The 24,271-nt window shown below is 42.8% G+C and overlaps 1 protein-coding gene across 1 annotated transcript in view; it reads right to left on the reverse strand.

Moving 5' to 3' along the window:
* Window positions 1-10,642: 10,642 nt before the first annotated feature.
* MRPS27 (mitochondrial ribosomal protein S27) overlaps window positions 10,643-24,271 on the reverse strand; it is a 97,106-nt gene continuing 83,477 nt past the window's right edge. The window contains exons 7-11 of the mRNA XM_017527611.2: window positions 23,490-23,605; window positions 19,346-19,448; window positions 17,056-17,198; window positions 14,643-14,813; window positions 10,643-12,219 (exon numbers count right to left, since the gene is read on the reverse strand). Coding sequence (XP_017383100.1) covers window positions 11,980-12,219; window positions 14,643-14,813; window positions 17,056-17,198; window positions 19,346-19,448; window positions 23,490-23,605 — 773 coding nt within the window. The 3' untranslated portion in view covers window positions 10,643-11,979. The remainder of the gene's footprint in view (window positions 12,220-14,642; window positions 14,814-17,055; window positions 17,199-19,345; window positions 19,449-23,489; window positions 23,606-24,271) is intronic.

Genomic DNA, 24,271 nt, shown 5'->3' on the forward strand with positions numbered 1-24,271 from the left:
GACAGAAACTGGGAGGTGAAGGGAAGGAACAATTAAAATTATTGCTTGAAAAGAAAAAGGATAGCTGGGTGCAGTGGTACAAGCCTGTAATCCCTGCAATTTGGGAGGCCAAGGTGGGAGAATCACCTGAGTCCAGAAGTTCAAGGCTGTAGTAAACCGTGATTGTGCCACTGCACTCCAGCCAGGGCAACAGAGAGAGACTGTCTCTTAAAAAAAAAAAAAATGAAGAAAGAAAGAAAAGAAAAATAGACCAGACCAGAACCTGTCATATTCAGTGACTGTGCTCAGTACCTTATCTTTCTCTTAGTTCCTTGCTCTCTATTAAAGAAGATCCTCAATCTAAATAACATAATATGTTATAGATTTGACTCATACCCAGGAACTAAAAGTTGTTTGGAAAAAGTGATTATATATGTAGCAAAGACTATCTAACAAAAGGAGGATTTCCTCTCTGTCATCCAAAGGATTATTGCACCTTTACCCTGTACCCAGCAGTGGATTATATTGTGGGATTTAAAGGCGAACAATACTTAACTGCTGCCCTGACTGATTGGGGGAAGACAGGCCAGTAAAGGCAATGATACCACATTGTGACGAGGCTCCTAAAATTCAAGAGCCAGCTTAGGTGACCACAGGAAAAGTACCACAAATGATGTCTCGGCTGAGCTCTGGAGTGTGTGTGTGTGTGTGTGTGTGTGTGCACGCACATGCGCATGTGTGCACTGGTTGGACAGAAAGTAAATTCCAGACAGAGGCAAGAGCTCACACGGCAGCTCAGCAGAGAGCAAGATCAACATATGTTAAGGTGCACAGACTGCTTACAATGGCAGCGTGTGGACAGGGAGGCCCTGGCACTTCAGTTTCCCCCATGTGGCCACAGAAAACATCCCCATAAGGTTCTCAATAGAGACCTCCAGGACCTGGCCCTGCCTGTCAGCAGAGATGGTCCTTTAGCCTCGAAAGACTACTGCAGCCTGTCCTGAGTCATTATGATACCCTTTGTGTGTCATATCCACTCCTTTTGATCTTACATTTCCCCTCCAAACCCTCCAGACCATGGGGAGGGTATTGAACGGTCCTACCAGAAATCGCTACTTGCTAAGAGGGATTCTGAAATCCTTCCAGAAATTAAAGGGTTAAACATGTGAGCACTCAGGGTGGGAAATCATCACTTACAGATTTTAATTTTATCTATCAGACTCAAATTAAATAGTAAATAAGTTGTTTTCTCTTTCACGGCCAAATTGTTCAGTTCCAGGAAGCCTTCCTTCTGGCCTGAAGCCAGGGCGGCCAACTATCTTGGTTTGCCCAGGACTGCCCTGATTTCAGCACTGAAAGTCCTGTGTCTCAGAAAACCCCTCAGTCCCTGGGAACCAGTGAGGACTAGTCACCCTACCTGAACCCTGCTCTGTTGTTTACATCTCCTTCTTTCCCCAGCTAGGCACCGTGGAGGGGGGAAAGTCGGTGGCAGCTTTCCTTCAGTTTCTTTTTTCCTGTCTTCTGAGCAAATCAACAAAGGTCTGATGAGGTCCTGTGACCATATTTTCTCTCTTCTTAATTATACTGCTCATTCTGGATGATTATCTCTTTTTCTTTTTGAGACAGAGTCTTGCTCTCTTGCCCAGGCTGGAGTGCAGTGGCGTAATCTTGGCTCACTGCAGCATCCAACTTCCCTGATTCAAGTGATTCTCCCACCTCAGCCCCCTGAGCAGCTGGGAACTACAAGCGTGCACCACCATGCCCAGCTAATTTTTGTATTTTTAGTAAAGACGGGGTTTAACCATGTTGGCCAGAATACTCTTGATCTCTTGACCTCATGATCCACCCAGCTCAACCTCCCAAAGTGCTGGATTACAGGCGAGAGCCACCACGCCCAGCCTCTGGATGATTTTCTATATCCTTACAATGCTTTTTAAACACATTCCTGACTCATGAATTCTTGGTCGCTTGCATAATTCCAGATCATTATTTCCTCTTTGATCTTATATTGTATGTCTTGGAAATTTACCAGAGCCATATACACAGTTTTGCTCATATCCAGTTCCTTTAATATGAGCAGTTCTTCTGGATACTTCTCTAAGGGTTACTGGCAATGTTTTCACAGATGGTGGAGCAGGGCTTCTGAGGCTTGATTCACAGGGAGATTTCTCCATACATCAACAGACACAGCTCTACTTCATGGCTCAGTCTGTTCCCACTAAAACCAGAAATGCATGCTGCTTTAATGCAGCCTCAGGGATTTAAATCCCACAAGCAAACTGATGATTTTTATAGTCACATCTGCAGCCTGTACATCACCTCTTATCTCCAAATTAATATGTCCAGTGCCCATTAAAATCTCCATGTGGATGTCCAATAGGAGTCTTTAAAATACCCTAAATCAAATGTAACATATCCTGAAACAAACCCCTGATCTCCCTTTGCAAACTGCTTCTCCCCTAGGCTTTTCTACCTCAGTAAATGGCAAATAAATATTCTTGTTGTTTAGATAAAAAATTTTGGCCTATCAGCAAATCAGCTGGCTAGCAAGTACTGCTGGCTTGACCTTCAAAATACATCAGTCCGATACCTTCTGCCCACATTCATGGTTACTACCCTTGTCCAAGTCAATCATTTCTCTCCTGGTTTATTGCAGTAGCATCCTAATCGACCTTCCTATCTCCTATCTTTGCCCTTCTAGGTTATTCTCCATATCACAGCTACAGTACAGTAATCCTCTAAAAATGTTAAGTCAGATCATGCCACCCATGCTCAAAGCCTTCGAGTAAGTTCTTATCTTAGAGTAAACGCCAGTATCCTTACTGATGTGCTAAGAAGGTTTACACAACCCATGCCCCCTCTACCCCTTCTCTCTGACTTCATTTCCCACTTCTCTCCATCTTATACATTCAGCTCCAGCCACACTGGCCTCCTTGCTACTCCTCAGGCATTCAGCCTTTTATCTCAAGGCCTTTGTGCTATTTCCTTTGCTGGACATGCTTTTTCTCCAGGTGATTCCATGGTTTTCAATCTTACCCATATGGGTTTTTGTTAAAATATCATTTTCTCAGGAAGGCCTTCCCCTAACGACCCTATTTTAAGTTGCAACCTCCACCATTTACCTAGCACTCTCTTTTTCTCTACCTTCCTGGTCTCCACATGACATATTATTTTTGTGATCAACGTGAGGGCAAGGCCAGGTGTGATGGCTTATGCCTGTAATCCCAGCACTTTGGGAGGCTGAGGCGGGCAGATCACTTGAACCCAGGAGACTGAGGTTGCAGTGAGCCGAGATCGTTCCACTGCACTCTAGCCTGGGCAACAGAATGAGACTAGTCTCTCTCTCTCTCTCTCTCTCTCTCTCTCTCTCTCTCACACACACACACACACACACACACACACACACACACACAGTGGGAGCATGGGAGCATGACTGCTAATGAGCCAGAGCCTGGGAAACACCCACCAGCAGCAGTGGCCCAGCATGCTGTCAATGGAGGACATTTGTGATGGGCATTCATGGTCTATTCTACCTACTATCATAGGCATATTCTCTTTGGAGGGTGTTTTAAGGATTAGAAGTTTGAAGAAGCATCAATAGGAGTCTTTAAAATACCCTAAATCAAATGTAACATGTCCCGAAACAAACCCCTGACCTCCCTTTGCAAACTGCAGAGATGAAGCATCATGGGAAACAAACAAACAAAAAAAAAACAAACAAGCCTCCTACCACTGGATACATCAGAGGTTATAATGCCCCTTATATATATTTTCACTATAGTCCTTGATCCAGCATTTAAAATCCATAATGAAGTTTATTTTCAGGTGCTTTTTATAAGAATAAACTTCTTGTTTTCTGAACATGTCCAGCTCAGATCTGGAATCTCTTTCATACATAACAAACACGTAGCCCAGGCAATGATTTTGTTTTAAACAAAAGATGCTGGTGGTTACTGCCACAACCTCAGAAGCGTTGGCACCATCGTTTGTTTGGATTTCCCTGTTACCACACAGGTGATAACATCCTCAAGGCAGTATGCAGTATCAGCAAAAAGGCCAAATCAATAGTGAATATGTGGTTATTTTTGCCCAGTGTGGTGGCGCGTGCCTGTAGTCCCAGCTACTTGGGAGGCCGAGGCTGGAGGATCGCTTGAGCCCAGGAGGTCTGGGCTGTAGTGTGCTATGCTGATCAGGTGTTCGCACAAAGTTTGGCATCAATATGGTGACCTCCCAGGAGCAGGGGACTACCAGGTTGCGTAAGGAGGGGTGAAACAGCCCAGGCTGGAAATGGAGCAGGTCAAAACTCCTGTGCTGATCAGTAGTGGGATCGTGCCTGTGAATAGCCACTGCACTCTAGCCTGGGCAACATAGTGAGACCCTGTCTCAAAAGAAAAAAAAAAAAAAGAGGTTATTTTCAAGCTAAGACGCTGTTATTTAGAATAAAAGGCAATTTTCCTTTGTTGAAAAGCACTCCTTCCCAACCATTTCCTAAAGCAAAATTTTAAAAATTGATTCTTTTCAGAGTTTGAAAAGTTCACGAAAATACAACTACAGCACATTTTCTGCTTCAATGACTCACTAAAGCCAAAGCTCTCTGAGCCCTTTTTACACTCCATCTCTTTCTCACCTATGCCCAGGGTGCCAGTGGAATCACCTTCTACTGACTCACGCAAGGTCACTTCACAGCATCTGCATTTTGTAACTCAAAACTCCTGTTCCAGTTACAACCAGACAGCAAAATCATATAGATCACCGTTTGTCCTTTTCCCTAATGGACCTTATTTAGGCAGAATAATGGCCTACTCTGCATCACTGCATATTTTATACTTATATTCAGAGTTAGACAAGAAACAGCTACTATTAGTTTTTCTTCTAGCCTGGAATATCACTTGTAAATGAGCTATTTGCTACAAATATCATTGTTGAGTCTCATCTGCATTCCCTGAAAAAGTCCTGTGTGTGCCCCATGCAGATACCCTAGGCCAGGGTTTCTAATGTCGGCACTACTAACGTCTTGGACCATTTAGTTTTTGTTGTGAGGGATTGTCCTGTGCACTGTAAGATGTTTAGCAGCATCCCTGACCTCTACGAATGAGTTGATAATAGCAGCCCATCAGGTGTAATAAAAAATACTTTGACATTACCAAACATCCCCTGGAAACAAAATCACTCTGGGTTGAGGACCACTGCAGTTCTCCACCAGCGGATGGTGTTTCTCTAACGACGCCTTTCAACTGTGTCGTGACAGGTGCGAATGTGACAGCCTCACTAGAATCTAAGTTCTTCCTGGTCTCTGCCCGAAGGTGTTTCCTGATCATGGGAGTGTGATGGCGCTGCACCAGGAGTAGGCTGGAGTGCTCCCAACCAATGAGGGAATGGACTGAACGGGCAAATACCTAGCTAGCTTCCTTGCCTCTCAGAGGAAACTGCTGAGGTGTGCCCTCCACAGTCTCTCAAATGGTTCACAGCAGGAATGAGCAGGTCCCCACAATCTACTCAGTGATGCACCCTTCACTGGCTCTCCTTCCTTCCCTGTCTCAATTTCTTCCTCCCTCACCTGCTTTCATAAGATCACCTCTAACTAATGTACTTGCACTCAAATTTCTGTCTCCTGTCTTGCTGTAGGGGGAACTTAACGAGACAGTGATCTTCCAAGCTTGGGAGTACACCTTAGGAGTCAGATACGGGTTTGACCTTGGCTCTCCAACTCACAGAGGGAAACCCTGGGATTTAATCACTTCTTTAAGTCTTGTTATCTTGTATATAAGAAAAGCTGTAATAATGGTCATATTCTTGTGGGTTAAATAAGATCATGCATACAAAAATGTAATATGGCACATGGCTATAAGTGATCAATAGTGGCTTTTATTATTGGTATAGAAATGATAAGATTTATGTTATAGCTTCATCATTTCCTAACTCTCTGCTTTGAGGCAGGTGAGTGGGATACAGATACATAGAGAAAATTCTGATATGACGCACCATCCTCACTCCCTATTTTTTTCCCATGAACCTTCCTCCTAGTGTCATTTTTGGCTTATGTTACACTTTGTAGGAATCCAACCAGGCTTTTGTTGGCATTAAACCCTCAGCTTAGGACATATGGCTTCTAGCATCTCAGTATTTCTTGCTGGGAATTATACCTCAGTTGGAAGACTTTCCTTTCAACCTAATAAAAAAAAATTCATTCAATAAATGTTTATAAGCCCCCTCCTCAATGCCCGATCTCTGTGTTGGGTCACAATCATGAACAAGATACACAGAGTGCCTGTCTCTGTGGAGTTTAAAGTCTGGGGCCAATCTCACCAATTAGTTCTAAATAATTAATTCAGAATCCATAAAACGCTTAAGGGGTTTAACACTCCAGGGGGTGTTGCAGACTTGCTGTGATGATGGCTCATTAAAAAAGCCTGGAGAAAGGGATAGCCTGAACTGAGAAACACTGAAACACCCAAATTCACCTGGCAGACCCAGGAGAAAAGGAAGAAAAGTCTCAGGACAGGCTTCCAGAGTGGATACATATATCACAGGAAGCCAGAAGACCCAGCAGAGGACTACATTCCCTGGAGGGCCAGGTAGCACACCACTTGTCAAGGCCATCGGGAATGCACTGGGAGACGGCACCAGTGAGCAGGCCCCTGTGTCCCCAGGTTTGGTAGTAGACTAGGACTTACCGGAGCAAAGGAGGTTGTTCTCTGTGTTGCTGGCAATAGGTTAGATGGGTGTTGAAAAGTCTCCCCGCTTCCCAAGCAACAGAGGCTAGGCGGTGGTGCTTCCTCCGCCCTTTCCTTTTGCAGATGTAAGACCTTCACCTGAAGGCTTTCCCCACCCAATCCTAATTCCACCTTCATTCATTTTTCACAGGTTTTATCCCCCCCAAAACTGCTTTCACTGCTACCTCTGACTCCGATGCTGATCTGCTTCCTGGGGGGGCCTAAGTGACACAATGAGCTTCTAGAAATGTTTTTCATACCTAATTCTAAGTTCTGTGTTCCACCACAGCTGCTTTTTCCTCTCCTCAGTGGTTAAAAAAGAGGGTTTTTCAAAGCTCATCAGATAGCTGCAGCAAAAAGAAAAAAAACAGAATGCTGCAGTATATTTCCAGGGAAGATACGCAAAGCAAAGACAACAACGAATGTCAAAGCTAATTGTTTTTAGTGTAGAAAAAAAGGTTTTCACCAACTTTTTTGGAGTCTTGCTCTGTCGCGCAGACTGGAGTGCAGTGGCTCAATCTCAGCTCACCACAACCTCTGCCTCCTGGGTTCAATTGAGTCTACTGCCTCAGCCTCCCAAGTAGCTGGAATTACAGGTGCCCACCACTATGCCCAGCTAACTTTTGTAGTTTTAGTAGAGATAGGGTTTTGCCATGTTAGCCAGGCTGGTCTTGAACTCCTGACCTCAAGCGATCCTTCTGCCCGGCCTCCCAAAGTACTGGGATTACAGACGTGAGCCACCGTGTCTGGCATAATCAACTTATTTTCAAGACCTCTGACTATTTCTTGTAGAAGCTAAACCAAACTTCTCGCACATCTATCTGATTCCACAGCCAACAAGAAGGTTGGAAAAGAAAATGCAAGGTTGGGTGCCAAGGCAACACAGCCCTGAGGCACACAGTACCTCATCATTTTTTTTTCCTCTCTTCTTTCTACCACTTTGCCTTTTTCTTCCTTTTTATGGCCAAGGTAAGTGCGGGATGTGGGCCAAACAAGTTTAATCTGAACTGTTCATTTTAGCTTAATTTAAAATATTTTCTCATGAACACACTGCATAAGCCTCTGTAAAAAAGAGGACCCCAGGGCAGCTTGAGGCACTCATATGTAACTAATTAATGCACAAAGCAGACAATTACTTCCCTTCATTAGAGCTCTTCCCATCTCTGGGCTTAAAGTGATCTTCCTGTGAACTCCCACATGCATTAACTGTTTGTCTAACGATACCTTTCAGCTCTGTGTTGACAGGGGTGAATGTGTTAGCCTCACTAGAATCTAAGTTATTTGAGGGTGGAATCTATAGTATATTCATCGTGGTAAACTCCATAGCACTTAGTGTAGTGCCTTGTACATAGCATATGCCAAACACTTGAGAGCTTGCAAAAGCAGTGCTGGAACAAACAGTATGGCTGCTACAGACAGCAAGCTTCTAAGGGGTGGTCAGTGGCACCAAATGGAGCAGAGCATTTAAAAGCGGGTAAAAAAGATCACTGTAGTTGACGATCATGCTGTGTGGCAGCGTGGTAAAGCTGTAGACCCAATCCTCAGCATCTAATGAACGAGCAATGAGCCAGTAAGTGTAGATACCCTTTTAAGAAGTTTGGAGACGTAAGGAAGAAGACATAGCATAACAGCTTGACTGATGGCAGGGTAAATGCCTTTTTGTTGTTAAAAATCCTTGAATAAGGTCTTGAATAAGACTGTAGACTTAGAAGAAGAAATCAACAGAGATGCTGCAAGACGCTACAAGGGTGTAGAACAGGTGGGCGGGTATGGACCAAGGTCACAAATGAAGAGTCTTGGAAAGGAGGTGGGGATACCTATTATTTGAAAGTAGGAAGAATGATGGAGAGAACATCTGCTTGTAGTTCTGAGGGCAGGGCTTCAAGCTAATGCAGAATATAAAAGCTATGGAAGTAAAAATGAGAGTCAATTAAAGGAAGGACTACTGAGTTGAAAAGAACAGCCATCATTCTGCAGAAGAATCTAATCAGCCAAATATTATGACTTTATGTATCAACATTCAGTAAGTCAGAATCTAACAGAAAATGAATGGTGGTGTTATCAGTTTCCTAGGGCCGAGGTAGCAAACTACCAAAAAAGTGTGGCTTAAAATAACAGTTCTGAAGGCAAGAATTCAGAAATGATGGTGTCTGCAGGACCAAGCTTTCTCTATCGGCTCTAGGGGAGAATCGTCCTTACCACTTCTAACTTCTGGTGTTTGCCGGCAAGCCTTGGCGTTCCTTGGCCTGTAGAGTCACAAGCTCATCTTCCCTCTGTGTGTGTGTGTGCAAACTTCCCCTCTAAAAAAACCAGCAAATTAAATCAGACTGACCCTGATGATCTCATTTTAAATTTGATTACCTCAGTAAAAGAACTTATTTCCAACTAAGGTCAGATTCTAAGGGACTGGGGATTAGGGATACAACTTACCTTTTTTAGGAAACACAATTCTACCTATAGCAGATGGGTGCAAGGGTGTAGGTCAAAGGCTGACAAGTGAGCGTGGATAAAGGGAGTGAGAGAGAATGAAGCTGCTAATGAGAACATCAGGGGAATGACTGACCATGGGGCCTACACTGGGAGAGAAGCAAATTCTGGAGATCAAGAGTTGGCGTGATGGGGTAAAGGGTTAACAGGAAGTCACAGGGCAAGCTGGTTCAGCAGCAGTCATGGTACGAGACAAGATTGAGAGAATGGGGACTTCAGGGTCTAAGATCTTGGATTCATGATATGAGGCTGGAGGTTTGCCTGTGACTATGGCAGGTTAGCTGCAGAAGGTAATTTGTTACTGAGAGATGACCCAGTTGAGGTCGTCTCCAGAGGCCAGGGCACCAAGAGCATTTTCTCCATCCACTGGAATATGGAAGATGGCATGAGGGAAGGGGACAAAGGACAACTGTATTGGGAAGTGCTAGGCCGGGCGCGGTGGCTCACGCCTGTAATCCCAGCACTTTGGGAGGCCGAGGCGGGTGGATCACGAGGTCAAGAGATCGAGACCATCCTGGCCAACATGGTGAAACCCCGTCTCTACTAAAAATACAAAAAATTAGCTGGGCATGGTGGCGCGTGCCTGTAATCCCAGCTACTCAGGAGGATTGCCTGAACCCAGGAGGCGGAGGTTGCGGTGAGCTGAGATCGCACCATTGCACTCCAGCCTGGGTAACAAGAGCGAAACTCCGTCTCAAAAAAAAAAAAAGGGAAGTGCTAATTGTGAAGAAAGGTGAGATAATATCCTATAGCTCAGGGGATAAGGACACGGTGAAAGGGCAGAAGATTTGGAGGGGAAAGACTCTAAGAGTCCTCAGAAATGGGGCACAAGTGTGGAAGGAATCCTAAGGCACAGGGGACATGGGAATTCCTGTGGGACGACAGTACAGTGCAGAAGTGGTCTCTTTTGGTGAAGACTGGGAGTAAACGCTGGGGCTGGAGAGGGAGGAAAAATGAAGGCAAAATGATGAGCCAAAGCCTAACCAGATACTTCATGCTGTGATAATCATTACTGAGCAAAAGTTGCCTTTTGATTTATCTTGAATGTCATGAGGGAGTGGCTGAAAAAGCCCCCCTGTTGTTGGTAAACCAAAACGTCTGTACTGACATTTGGTCACGGCCCTCTACCTAAGTAAGACTCTGCAGCTTTGCTAGCCTAAAGGGCCCAGTGTTGGCTCCTGACTGCAGTTCTACATGGAGGCCGCAGGCAGTGAGAGGAGCAGCAAGAGAGTTGCTTAGTTATATAAAATAGGGACACTGGTACCTCCCTCATAGGGCTGCTTGGGTTTTTGGCCTACAGTTAAGACCTTAATAAATATTAGTGGTGGTAGTTATCATTATTACAATAAATCCCACAGTCTAATGGAGGAGGGTTGAAAATATACTCATAATCTTAGTAACAATAATGATGAGTCCTTCTCTCCTTCCTCCCTTCCCCCAAAGATAAAGAATACACCAACATTATCCCAGAACATTTATTTCCAGAGGTTTTTCATCAAAGGGCACAATCTTGAATAAAATTATACCACTATACCTAAAAGCAACCCTACGCAGTAAGCAAAATCTGCCCTGACCCCTTTTACAGAAGAGAAACTTCAAAAAGGCATTTTCCATCTCCTGACAGTTTTACAATATTCATACCTTCTATGCCCTTCAAGTCTCATCTCTTATTTTCTAACTTCTTTAACAGAAATGTGTGTTCACAAGCTGTGTGTGTGCACATGTGCCTGTGTATACACAAAAGGCTCATTTTTACCTACTTGATAAAGGAGTTGAGACAATGTTTTGGAAAAAAAAATGTTACTCCAACACAATGGCGAAGGCAAGCTAAAAAGGCTTCATGCTAGAGCCGGCTTTCTGCTCAAACTCCTACATCCTAAAAATGTCCCTGTGGGGGGCCTAAAAATTGAAATCTACTGGGTTCATGGCCTTGAGTTCACTCCTGTCCTGAATTTCCCCAGTGCAGGTCCAAAAGGGCGAGATGTGGCAGAAAGAAGGTGGGAATGTGTGAGCCTCCCACAGTCAGCTCACAGTGCAGCTTGCACTCAGGAGACTCAGGGACACAAGGTCTCAGGATGCACAGTTCACCTTGGCCTCATGTGCCTGGGCTGGGGAAAGGGAGGCTATTCAACAGCCTGTGCTTGGCTGGGTGCAGTGGCTCACACTTGTAATCCCAGCACTTTGGGAGGCTGAGGCGGGCAGATCACTTGAGGTCAGGAGTTTGAGACCATGGTGAAACTCCATCTCTGCTAAAAATACAAAAATTAGCCAGCTGTGGTGGCGCACACCTGTAATCCCACCTACTCAGGAGGCTGAGGCAGGAGAATTGCTTTAACCCGGGAGTCGAAGGTTGCAGTGAGCCGAGATTGCACCACTGCACTCCAGCCTGAGTGACAGAGCAAGACTCCATCTCAAAAAACAAAAAACCCCAAAATAAAAGCCTGTGCTTTAGACCTGACTCTTTAGCCTTGGTTTCTCCCAGTACCTTCACTGGGTCTTAGGAACTTTAATGCTCAAAACTAATCCCTGTGCCCCAGGAACTCCATCATGAACCTCAAGAGCCCTCCTGAAGGTATTCAGTCAGTGACTTCAGTCTGACCACGAGCCACCTGCATAATTCCACAGCCCTTCTTGGCATCTCAATGGGGAGTCATGGTTCCTTGCCATGTAGAGTATAGCCTGCTTTAAGAAAAGGAGAAGGTGGGTAGAGGAAGCTGAGGCTGCTGTGCAGGTCACTGCCAAGTCCTGGCATGGGGTCGAGTGAAGTTCTGTGGGAGGGGTTGGGCCCCGGGGGACCCTCTTAGGCAGATGCCTTTGCTGCTTCCCGAGCCTGGAACTCCTGTTTCGCTTTCTCCCTCTGTTCCTGCTCTCTCTGGATCAAGCGTACACGGTCTAGATGCCACTGCTGCAGTTGCTGCTCATAGGTGGCGATGTCCTCTGCTTCACAGGTGGAGAGCTTTTCCTTCACAAGCTGCGTGGTCAGACTTAAAAGACTTTCTGACTCAATTTTTCCCAGATCCTGAAGTTTAGAATATAAGGCCTGTTGGAAACAAAGGGAAAAAAGAGAAGAAAGGTAGAGAAGTGAGAGAAGGGTACAAAGAGGAAGGATGAAGCCACCTGCAAAATATCTACAAGTTTTGCTTGTAGAAAAAAAACATTTTGTTAGGAAATTGTCATGCTGCCTTTCTTCTAGGTGCTATTAGCTTTTGCTGTGTTTTTCAGCTCAGCAGTTTTGTTAAGATGCAACACGTGATTTCTCCCCTTTCACACACAAATAGTAAATGGAACTCCATATGCTGTGTCTCCCTGTGTTTTAAACCAGAAAGACAGTCAGGCTGTAACAAATCTATGTTTCCATCCTGACTTAAACCAAACCAAGCAGCAAACTCTAAGAATAAGAATTCTAATATGCAACAAAATGGCAGAGGCATCTGGTAACTGGAGCAAGCCCATCCGTACCTGTGCCTTCAGAATAACTGAAACAAATATTTGCTTTCCTGGCATTCCTCTCAACAGATGGATATCAGTTCAAGGAACAGCTCCCCTGAGTGCCTGCACTGCTGGAGGCATCCACCTGCTGTGCTCCAATGCAGGTCAGCCTTTACGCACTGCCTGCTTACAGCTTCATCGAAATGGCAGCTTGGTTTGGTTGGTGTTCTGTTCCTGGAGAAGTAAGTATTCAAACATTAATCTATTTAAGTACTTCAAGATGCACTCTCTCATTAGAGAGAGCCACTTATGGGCCCAGCTGTAGCTTATACCACACACCCCCATGTTCCGCAAACAAATGCCACTCATTGGCACAGGGGAGGAGGCTTGCTCCAGTAACAGGGTTGGGGGTGGGCAGGGTGCCTAGGCTCCAGAAGGGGCCAGAGGCCTAATGTGAGATTCAGTCATATAAAAATGGCTCCCAAACAAATGGCCTCAGACTAATAAAATTCAGGCAACGGGAAGAAAAGGATATGTAAAACGAAAATGATTTCTCTCTGATATCACTCTCCATGTGGTTTGAGGCCAACAAGACAGCTTGGGATGCCAGGATGAGGACTCAACTGTGAGTCAGCAAACTTTTGTTCAAATCAAAGTCAGTCACTATGGGCTAGTTTTTCTCGGCTTTGCTGTCATCTAACATGAGAAAGCAGTCTCTAGCATCCACAGCTCTTGCGAGGAGAAATGAAATGCACTGGTGCCCAACACACAGGAGTCAATAAACATTTGTCTTTTTTTTTTTTGATTTTCATAAAAATACATTTGTAGAGGAATAGGGCTGAGAACTTAATGCAGGCACAGGTTTCTATTCTCTGAGGCAAAGTATGCAAGAAACAAGAGAAGGAAGTTTTAATTTTTAGGAATGATGTGGCAACCTTGGTCAATGTGAATGCAATGAATCATAGTACATGGGACTAAGTAGATTTTTTTTCTTTAGCTTTTCCAAATATACAAGGTTAAGCAAACAGCTTGAAGGGGAAGGCATGCAAATTCTCAGCCCCGCTATACTGCCAGTTCTCCAGGTACCTTGGGAACATTGATTAACCTTTCCTTCTCAGTTTTAAATTATAAGAGGGAAGTTGAGCAATGACTTTATAGAAGTGCTGGGAGAAACTGCTGCTAAAAATACAACAGGATCCCCCTTCCAACACTGGGAGATAGGTCCAGTCTAACTACTGAAAAGATTTAAACACAATAATCTAGCAAAGTTTACATCTTATCAGTACCAAAGTGACACAACAAGTCACACACAACAAATGGGAACGTTTTTTTGCTCTGTACAAAGAATTCCCATTCTGGCAGCACATTTTTTTCCCTTTGCACTAGACAAAAATCAAAGCAGCTAAGAAGCCAAGCATTTAAACGTTGAACATGGTTCTTTCCTGACACTGATCACAGAGCATTTTGGGATGTATAGAGTTAGAAGCTACCAAAGGTGGCTTGAGTGCTCAGGGCTGTTCTGGAAAGAAATAGTCAAACTGTTTACAGCTTCCATGCAGTATAAGAGAACAACATAAAGCTGCCAAAGGTGAGCAGAGAAAGATGCCTGTGTCTTACCTCTACATACTCAAATGTGGCATTATAATGTCTAACTGGGTTTCTAGGTTATCAAGCACATTTAGTGCAAGATGGAGAAATGGCCACTTTCCACCTGGGGTGGGAGTCAGGTTATTGCTATGAGGAGGCAAGCAACTATCCAGCCAACAGGCACAGCATATCAGGAATGAGTGGGTAATGACATGCTACCTTAGTGAACAAAACTGACCGATTTGCTCAAGTACAAAAAGGAGCATAAAAATTCCATTGGTTTAAGACCACTTCCTGTGCAAAGCAATAAAAATGTAATTTTTGATGTCAGTTTTTAATGCCTCTTTGTGTATGACATTGATGCACGAAAAGAATGCTTATCCATCACCACAGGAGAGGAGTGTGTTTTACGCACTGCTGAGGAGACACAATTCTGCTATGACTCACCTTAAACCGTTCCAGGTATTGAGGAAGCTTGGACTGTTCTGTTTCCTCCATGTCTAACTGCTCCACCAGTTTTTCTGACTCCTGGTTGTCTTCACCTTTTTGGGACTGTTCCTCTGAAGCCCCATCAGCCGGAGAAGTCAGCGCCTTTAGCACAGCATCCAGCACATCGAGCTGTGGAGCAGAAAGAGGGTCAGCAACTACATGTCTTATGGCCCAAAAGCATATGGTGAAGAGAGACTGGAGAAGGCGAAAGGAAGGAAGAATGAGCTCTAAAAAACTGTGAGAAGATTGCTCTTATAAAACTGAAGGAAATAAAAATGGTCATATTTTTTCACATTATAAACATCCTATCAGATGGCATCAAAAATAGTACAAAACAAATAGTATAAATAAGCAAGCTGGGCTGGGTATGTTGGCTCATGCCTGTCATCTCAGCATTTTGGGAGGATGATGTGGAAGGACTGCTTGAGCCCAGGAGTTTGAGACCAGCCTGGGCAACATGGGGAGACTCTGTCACTAAAAAAAAAAAAAAAAAAAAAAAAAAAAAAAAAAAAAAAAAAAAAAAAAAGCCAAGCATGGTGGTACAGCCCTGTGGTCTCAAGAGGCTGAAGTGGGAAGACTGCTTGAGCCTTGAGCCTGGAGGCTGAGGCCATAGTGAGCCATGATCACATCACTGCACTCCAGCCTGGGTGACACAGTGAGGCCCTGTCTCAAAGATCAAGCAAGAACAAAATACCAAATAAGTGAGCTAAGAATTATTTGTGTAAGTGAATCAGCACAATGGCAGCTAAGTTCACTTTTAGTTAGCCAGGCAGGAATCCAGGAATTATGCTTGATGGGGTAAAGTACTTCCCCCTTCCATGTCTTTCTTGCTCAATCAGTTTGGATTTGGGACAAAGGGATAGATCATTATAGACCACAACCAACCAAAGGCCATTTTAAGTGTATGTTAAAGCCTCTGGAAATAAGCAAGGGCCCCCACTCAGAGAAAGATTTTAGCTCACACGGTATATGTAAATTAAGGATCAGTGTAATCCACATAAGCTGCTGGCAAAGACTAGAAATCTATATATGAAATTCATTTGAGTGAGGTAATTTCTGTGACTTAGGAAGTAAATTTAAAAATGGAGGGTTTCTTTTTGTTCTGACCCCTCTTCCCTCCACTCTCACTTTGAGGCACACCTCCCTTGACCCACGGAGGGCCTAATTATCAGAAATGGGATATTAGCAAGAGCAAGGCCAGCAGAAACACCTGCCTGGAAACCAGTTAAATCCTGTCCATGTCACGTCAGAACAGAAATCCTGAAAATACACCAGGGCCTTTTAATACCACTAATATATTACAGCCAAACTGGACACATAGCACATTCTTGCCGACATGTAAACTCATTTTCTACTGTTAGAATGCAAAGAATGCAAATCTGGCTCAGATTGGAAGGAATATTTCCCTGGAAAAGGATTTATGTATAATTTTGTATTTTCAATCACCAGTACTGACTACAGCAGGGTTAAAACAAGTATACTGAGAAATGTACATCCTTTATCCTTTGTTATAAATGTCTGGCAACCAGCATAATGATTCACTAGACATAAGTATAAGGTGACAGTACAGACACCAGACCTGACCATCTCAGGGCTGAAATGAAAGCCTAGGGGTAAGCCCTAGTAACCAGAGTCAAGACAAAACAAATATGTGGCTCTATGGTAACGTTTACACCATGGTAACAAGACAACCCATGTCCTTCTAGGCCTCATACTGGCTGTAAAAGCTGCTTGGACAGGAGCAGACACTGCAGCTGCCTGTGGGATGTAAGGCTCGTCATGTCTCCTGGAGTTCAAGCAACCCCATATTGTCAAGGGTCCTAGGTGACCAAGAGGCACAACATTTGGGGCTGGTGGGAGGGTAGTGTTCTTGTCCTGGTAAAGTGAACACTTTAGAACTTTGAAAGGAATATCTGACCCAGATCTCAGCATCACACATTCACACAGAATGGTTTAAGATGGTTCCATCTATGGACCCAGATTCATTTCTTTTATGGAGGACTTTTATGGAGAAAAATGCTATGTATCCTTTCGGGACTACATGGGGGTACAGAAACACCAAACATATTTAAAATGAAATTTTACCCTCTCTTAAGTTGCCACTGAGATGTTTTTAGGTCAGAGGTGAGGGACGAGGCAGTGGAATAGTTTTTTCCCTAGACAATGAACTATAAATCAATGTTAATCATATTTTGTAGTGCCTTTGGTCAGGAGGATTGAAAATGTCTGTGGTTTTTCATTTTTTCAACTGGCTAAGTATTTACTCTATAGAAATAAAGAAAGTGGGGGTAGGGGAAAGACAAAACAAATTCAAGTTCAGGTTATGGGAAACAGATGGCTAAATCTCACTATATTAGTCTGAGGAACATACCGCTTCTCTACACAGCTTTATGTCTTCTGGGGAGGCAGCTACTTTCTCCATCACTTGAAGGGCTCTGTCAAGGTAGCCTGGCTTCCATATCAGAGGCATGTTGTGGTACACAGCCCGTAGCCCTTGCTGCAATTCCACCTTCCCTGTAGCCAGAAAGAACAACAAAGAATGTTCAGCCATGTCTTCCTACCATTTCTAAGACTGAGGACCTGAAGGCCCAAGTGAATATTCCACCTAGCAGCTCTAGAAGCAGAGAAGGGTCGCTTCTAATCTGTACCAAGAGACTCATCCCATCCAGTGACATTTCAGATGTATAACGAAGAATGTGGTAAAATTCACTGTATCCATTTTTTAATATAAAATTAGATGAACTTGTTTCTCTTCTTTCTCATTTGGGCTGGTGGAGATTTTCATGAAGATGTATAAACCACTGGGCTGAGGGCAATTCAGAAGCTGACATATATGCCTTTAGGTAAGGACACCCTTAAAAAACAAGTCAACTGAGATATAATTTTTGTTTCAAAAACAAAATCTTCCCCAGAAAAAGAAATCCCACAAAGTTCCTACTGTGAAAATCTTGTCAACCCTCTGACAACTTTCCCTGCTAGGAAATGTTTGACATTTTTTGAAATCCTTCAAAACACCCAATCTACTGTCCTTATAAAAAACCCTCATCTTTCCCTTCTTTCCTTTGAGCTTCATCAGTTTTAAAATCACAGAGTTCTCATGATCCCTTCGGATCTCTGGACATGAATGCTTCTCTGGGTACCTCAAGCCATCACACTTGGAGTTCAAGTTGTGGACACCAGACAGCAGGTCTTCTGGTAGGGAGATGGCTGTCTGTATTCCTGTGGCGTAGAACCTCTCTGCACTAATGACCAAAGTCACCTTGAGCTGCCCAGTCTTAAATCCACCTTCTTTTATCTTTCCTTGGAAGGAGGATTGGGGAAAGCCAGAGTAGGACACAAACAGACAAAGCTTATCAGGCGACAGCTAATTTTAGACCTTTAAGGTGCTTGGGGCTGGACTGCAGTTACATTCTGGGCAGCTGCTTCCATCAGGGTTGAGTGAGGCTGCATAGCATATGACACAATGAGAGCAAAGAGCTTCTGATCTGATGGTTGCCATCACAAAGAACCAGAGCCTCGGCTCACAAACAACCACAAAGTACATTTTCTTTGCCCTGTCAACTTCTAACCAATCCAGGCTGTATGACAGTCCTGAATGCTAATCTGAAAGCAAAGGAAAATGCACGTAAATCAATATTAAAAGGAGGTGGCAAATAAGGAAAAAATGATTTTTAAAAAGAGTGGTCAACTCCTTTGTTAATCTGACAGTCAATAACATCAACTTCAAAAGCAGTCAAACTGCCATAACTTTGTGATTTTCAAAAAACAAAGGTAGCAGAAGCAATGTATAATTGAGGGATGCCTAATTACTTATGACATGATGGGACAGTAATAAAATAATATGCATTTAATAAACCTTCTGTAAATAAGGACAACATTTTATGTACATTTAGGTTGAATCTTTTTTTTTTTTTTTTTTGAAGACAGAGTCTCTCTCTGTTGCCCAGGCTGGAATGCAGTGGTGTAAACTCAGCTCACCACAACCTCCTCCTCCTGGTGCAAGCGATTCTCCTGCCTCAGCCTCCGGAGTGGCTGAGGCTACAGGCACACACCACCATGCCCAGATGATTTTTGTATTTTTAGTAGAGACAGGGTTTTGCTATGTTGGCCGGGCTGGTCTCAAACTCCTGACCTCGTGAGCCACCACGCCTGGCCTAGGTTGAATCTTGTTTGCCCAGATTCCATACAACCCAGATTCTGAGGCCACTCTTCGGTAGGCTTTGTCCTCTTAACCTGTCTGATTTGCAGTGGAATCAGGGCAAAAAAGGAAAGCCACCATCGTACCTCCTGGTGCAGTTACACGGTACACATGAGCTATTCCGCTTTTCCTGAAGTGCTCTACTTGTGCTCTCAGTTTCTCTTCCCTAAACAGGGTTAGAACGTCCCTTTCTTTATCCCTTCTTCACACTGATTTCCAATAAATATTATTATCTATGGCCACCAGAACTAGTTCTTGCTTTACCAGTGGTGACAGATTTTAAGAACACTTTTTACTCTCTTATGGAGTACCTGTAAGGCCGTCAAGGTCTATTTTTATGTCTAAAAACGAAGGCTAATTGGATTTCACTGATAAACTTAAATCAAATTATAATTTTATTATGAACTAGAAGAATGCAATAATTCTGCCGAAGAACAATATTTGTAAGGATCTTTTAGCTTACCAAGAAGTGCATAGCCATATAACTGGGAACTGAAACCCACTGAGTTTTTCTGTTTCAGACCTGGAAGCAATAGGGATGCACCGAAGTTCCTCTCCTCTTCCCACTGCAACAGAATATACCGGATCATGGTCCATCCAAGCAATGAGTACTTTATACAAAAATGGGACTTTTAATGACATGAGGAAAAGAACATGTTATAACATTAAGTAAACAAAGAAGAACAAAGCTATATATACATTATAATCCTAATTTTGTAAATAAAAGGTACTTATGTCTAAAGAAAAATATAGGAAAGAAATACTCTAGATGTTAATGGATTTTTGGGTAGTGAAATTATGAGCAATTTTGGTTTTCTTTTCCGTATCTTTTATTATTTTCCAAAAATTTGGCAATGAATAAGCATTTCTTTTACAGTCAGAAAAGCAAAACAAAACAAAACAAAAATAAAGAGTACACCTTAAACCAACAGTCACTTGAGACAATCAGTAAAGATTCAACATGCATGTCAGCCCCATAGTCACTCACACTGCTGTGGCCTGATGGAGCAAGCTTTTGAATTTTAAACAATTTAGCAATGATAAGACTTCTTCAGAGTGTTAGAATAAATACCACAATTTGTGCCTATCAAAAACAAATTAGGCAATCAGAAACACTTAGTGATCGTTTCTTTCAACCCAGGGTGCAAAATTACGCTTCAATAAAATCGAAGCCTTTTGAGACGGCAGGGAAACAAAGGGCAAAAATGCAAGCATTGCTAAACCTGCTGCAGACCAGTAACGATGACTAGAAGACCTGCTGGCAATGCGGCCAGGGGAGAGCCTTGGCAAATCCCCAGTGGGATCTGTGATCTTCTTGGTCCCACATGAGTATACACTGACCAGGGCTGGAGCCTTAACTCTGGCTTCAAAACACAGAACAATAAGCTCAGGTTGCCCTGCACTGGTTTCTGTATCCAGAGATTAGGGAGAACAGAGAATGAATAATGTCTGTAGGCTGCAGGTGCAGCCACGTGCAAGTGAGGCACCCCAGGTGTTAATAAAAGCACCCAAACATCTTTACTGTGAATAGCTTTTGTGCAATACAAGTGTCATTTCTTGAGGTTATTTCCCAATCTTTGAGGAAAGCAAAGACCTCGGGAGAAAAACAAAACTCCCCCGCAAGCATTTCCGCAGCACAGGTAAATAAAAGAGCTGATACTTAAAAACCAGGTCATTTTACTTTCAAAAGCAAATCACTCTAAGAAGTTTGATTCTCCCCACCTAAAACTGCACGAAGAGTGGGGCGCGTGAATAATAAATAAGGAGCCTTAAAAACATGATTTCCTCCCCATAGGGAAAAACATGAGCAAGAGTATCAGGATGTAGTAGGGGTTAAAGTCAAATGAACACTACAATATCTAAGCAATAGATATCTTTGATGTGTTAGGAGTCCAGCAAGGGTGGCGATACTTCTAAAGGGCTTCAGAAAAGATGAATGAAAACAAACAGATGACTGTCTTAGAAATTTTCTGATCATTGTCTGGGAATACTGCAACTACTGCTGCTTATATGAAGCTATTTATGTGTCAACATAAAATAATAGATCTCTTCCAAGCCTTTAGTTTCTTTCCTATTTTTTTTCCTTGGAGACAGGGTCTTGCCCTATTGCCCAGGCTGGAATGCAGAGGCGTGATCACAGTTCACTGTAACCTCAAACTCATGGGATCAAGGGATCTTCCCACCTCAGCCTCCTGAGTAGCTAGGACTACAGGCATGTGCCACCATGCCTGGTTAATATCTTTTTTATATTTTCAATTTTTGTAGAGATGAGGTCTTGCTATGTTGCCTAGCCTGGTTTCAAACTTTTGACCTTAAGCAATTCTCTTGCCTTAGCCTCTCAAAGTACTGAGATTACAGGCATGTGCCACTGCACCTGGCCCAAGTCTTTAATTTCTATTGTAGATACTATAATGGACTAATTCAGGTACAGTTTCATCAATGCCCTCAAAGTTTTCCAGTTTCATGCTTTGCCTCTTCTATTAATACAAAGCAAATCCTCATTCTCCCGTCTTTCCCTCTTTACTCTCTACTTCATAGCTAGACATCCAAAAGAGTTGTCTATACCTCTAAATCATTCTACAAACCATTCCGATTTGGTTTCCTGCTCCATTACTTTTAAGGAAACAAGGTTACAATTTAGTGCCTCACATGCCACTAAATGCAATGAACTTTTTTTATTCCTCATTTTACCCTACCTCTTTGGAAGCATTCTACATAGTAGACTGTGTCTTCCTATGGATTCTGTGGCCCAACACATTCCTGATTTACCTTCTTTTTGCTTTCTGGCCATTTGCCAACATTTACTCATGAATATAAGTCTCCAAAATTATACCTCCAGTTCATCTTTCCATTAAGCCCCAGTTCCTTGGTGAAATCTCGTGACTGTCTCAAATGAATTTCAACATGCAACATGTTCAGAGCCACATTAATGATTTTTCTCAAAATATCCAGTCTTTTCCCAAAGTTCCCTTTTGCAGACCATGGAACCCCTTCCATCCAGATGTATAAGTCAGAAACTGAGGAGAGAATATGTGACCCCTGCTTCCCTGCCTCATCTTGTTATTTACCTCCCAAATATGCCCACTGGCTACTCTCTAACTGCATCACATCCTACTCTCTATGCTACATTATCCCTTGTACAGATTCATGGTGGCCTCTCAAATGGTCTGACCATAGCCATCCTTGCCCTGCTCTGATAGCTTATCCAGAGTACGCCAGAAGGACCTTATCAAAACAGATTTGATTATTATATACCCTCTGTTTCAAACTTTTCAAGGGTTTCTCGCAATTTTTAGCATGAACACAAAATGGCTCAGTATGACCTACATTCTCCAGCCCTATCTCACTCCACATCCTCCCTACCATCTTCTGTTGTAACTACATTGACTTTCTTCTTCCAGGCCATTTCTGCTCACTCAGTTTTCTGCCACAGAGCATTTGCACATGTTATTTTCTCTTTTTGGACTGTTCTTCCCCTAGTTAGCCAGCTAATTACCAGTCATCCTTCAAATAGTAACCTAAGAAATATTTCCTTAAGGAAGCCATTCCTAACCAATTTAAGTTTAAAATACAGACAAAACTCCCTATAATATAGTCTTTTCATAGATTTCTCCTTTGGAGTGCTCGTAATAGTCGCAGTTTTATACCTGTGTGATTGTTTCATTTAAACATCTGTGTTCTTCCTAGATCGTAAGTAGGAAGTGTTTGCTCACCATTATATAGCTAGCACTTGCCAATGTATGGAATTTGTATGTGTTCAATATAGTATATCTAATGAATTAATAATGAATGTGGGGTATACTGTAAGACTGTGACACTCAAAAGGGCATAACATGCCACTTACTCTTTACAATGTGGGCTAGACTAAATGACCTCTTCAGTTCCTACCCAAACTGGGATTTTTTTGATGTTACAACTGAGGTTAAGGGCAGATGGCAGAGGCAGACTGCCTGGCTTTACCAGGTGGCTTTGTTATCTACTAGCTGGGGGGTTACTCTGTAACATCTCTAGGCCCCAGTCTCCTTATCTGCCTAGAGTTGTTGTGAGAATTAAATGCATTAATACATTTATAACAAGAACATAGCCTGGTGTAAAGTAAGTGCTACATAAAATATCAGTTATTGCTGTTGTTATTCTTAGGACAACAATAAGCAATGATTAAATACTCAAACCTAAGACCTGAAACCAAAACTTGATATTCCAGACTTTCCAAAACGGAACTGCCCTAGAGCAACCTTAGGAAAATACTGATACAAATGAAATAATCAGTATTTAATACCCCAGGTAATGAATGGTCAACATTAGCTGCCTCACTGCCTCTGTGACATGCCATGTCCAGCTCTCAATGATTACCAATGACCCGTTTCTGAATGTCTGAGGTGCACTCAGCTTAGCTCAAGTTTCAAAATATGCACAAGGACTTTCTTTTGAGATTCTCTCAAGTGGAAGAACAACCAATTCCATTAGTTAGAAACCAGTAACTAAAATGTATAGCATGAACACTCATTCCTGGTTGTGCCGGCAGACAGCTTTTTCTAGCTTTTGAGAGCAAGCCCCTGCTTGCCTTTTCTAAAGTTCTTAATACTGCTTTTGGGAACATCACTTACACTGAAGTCTGTCTTCTTTGCCAGGCAATGAAACAAAACATAGAGGGAGAGAAGTTGGGTGGAAGGCACTTCAAAGGCTTCTTGCATCATGACCTCAAAAACCACAGATAAAGCATCTAGCAAGAAGATGAAAGTAAAATGAGAGAAAATTAGTTGTAGGTAATATTACCAAATCTTTATTTGACTATAAACACTCTTAAAAAGTGGGGCATGGTTTAAAAAAAAAAAAAAGGCAGAATTAAGAAGTAAAATATGTGGGCTCTGGCCCTAGCTCTTCCACAAACTAGGTTTTTCCTAAGTCTTCAGCTTCTATTTTACATACCACAAGGAACTAGATCAGATGCTACTGCACCAATGTCCTGAAGGACATTAAATAAACCACTCATTTCTCTTGGCCCCCAGTATCATCTTCATAATAATAAAATACTATTTGCTTTATCTACTTCAAAGGAATTTTGGACAGTTCAATAAGATAATACATATGAAAATGGCTCATACTGTGATACAAGTTTAAGGCATCATACCTTTTAGCTAGAAGAGCTAAGGCATAAAGGAGAAACATATATTCTCAAGGTCACCCTGACAAGCAGAGCAGAGAGGCTGGTCTGACTGCTCTATTCTCTGCTCTGGTACTTTTTCACTGTTAAGGCAGAAGAGGACAAAACACTAAAGGAAAACCGAAATCTCAGATATTATTTCAAAGAAAGCAAAATAATGACTATAAAAAGGACCATAAGGCTCAGTTTATAATACTTGTTGGAAGGGAATGGGAAATGTTCATT

This window comes from Cebus imitator, unplaced genomic scaffold (genome assembly GCF_001604975.1).
Source record: "Cebus imitator isolate Cc_AM_T3 unplaced genomic scaffold, Cebus_imitator-1.0 Scaffold50, whole genome shotgun sequence".
NCBI classification, from domain to species: Eukaryota; Metazoa; Chordata; class Mammalia; order Primates; family Cebidae; genus Cebus; species Cebus imitator.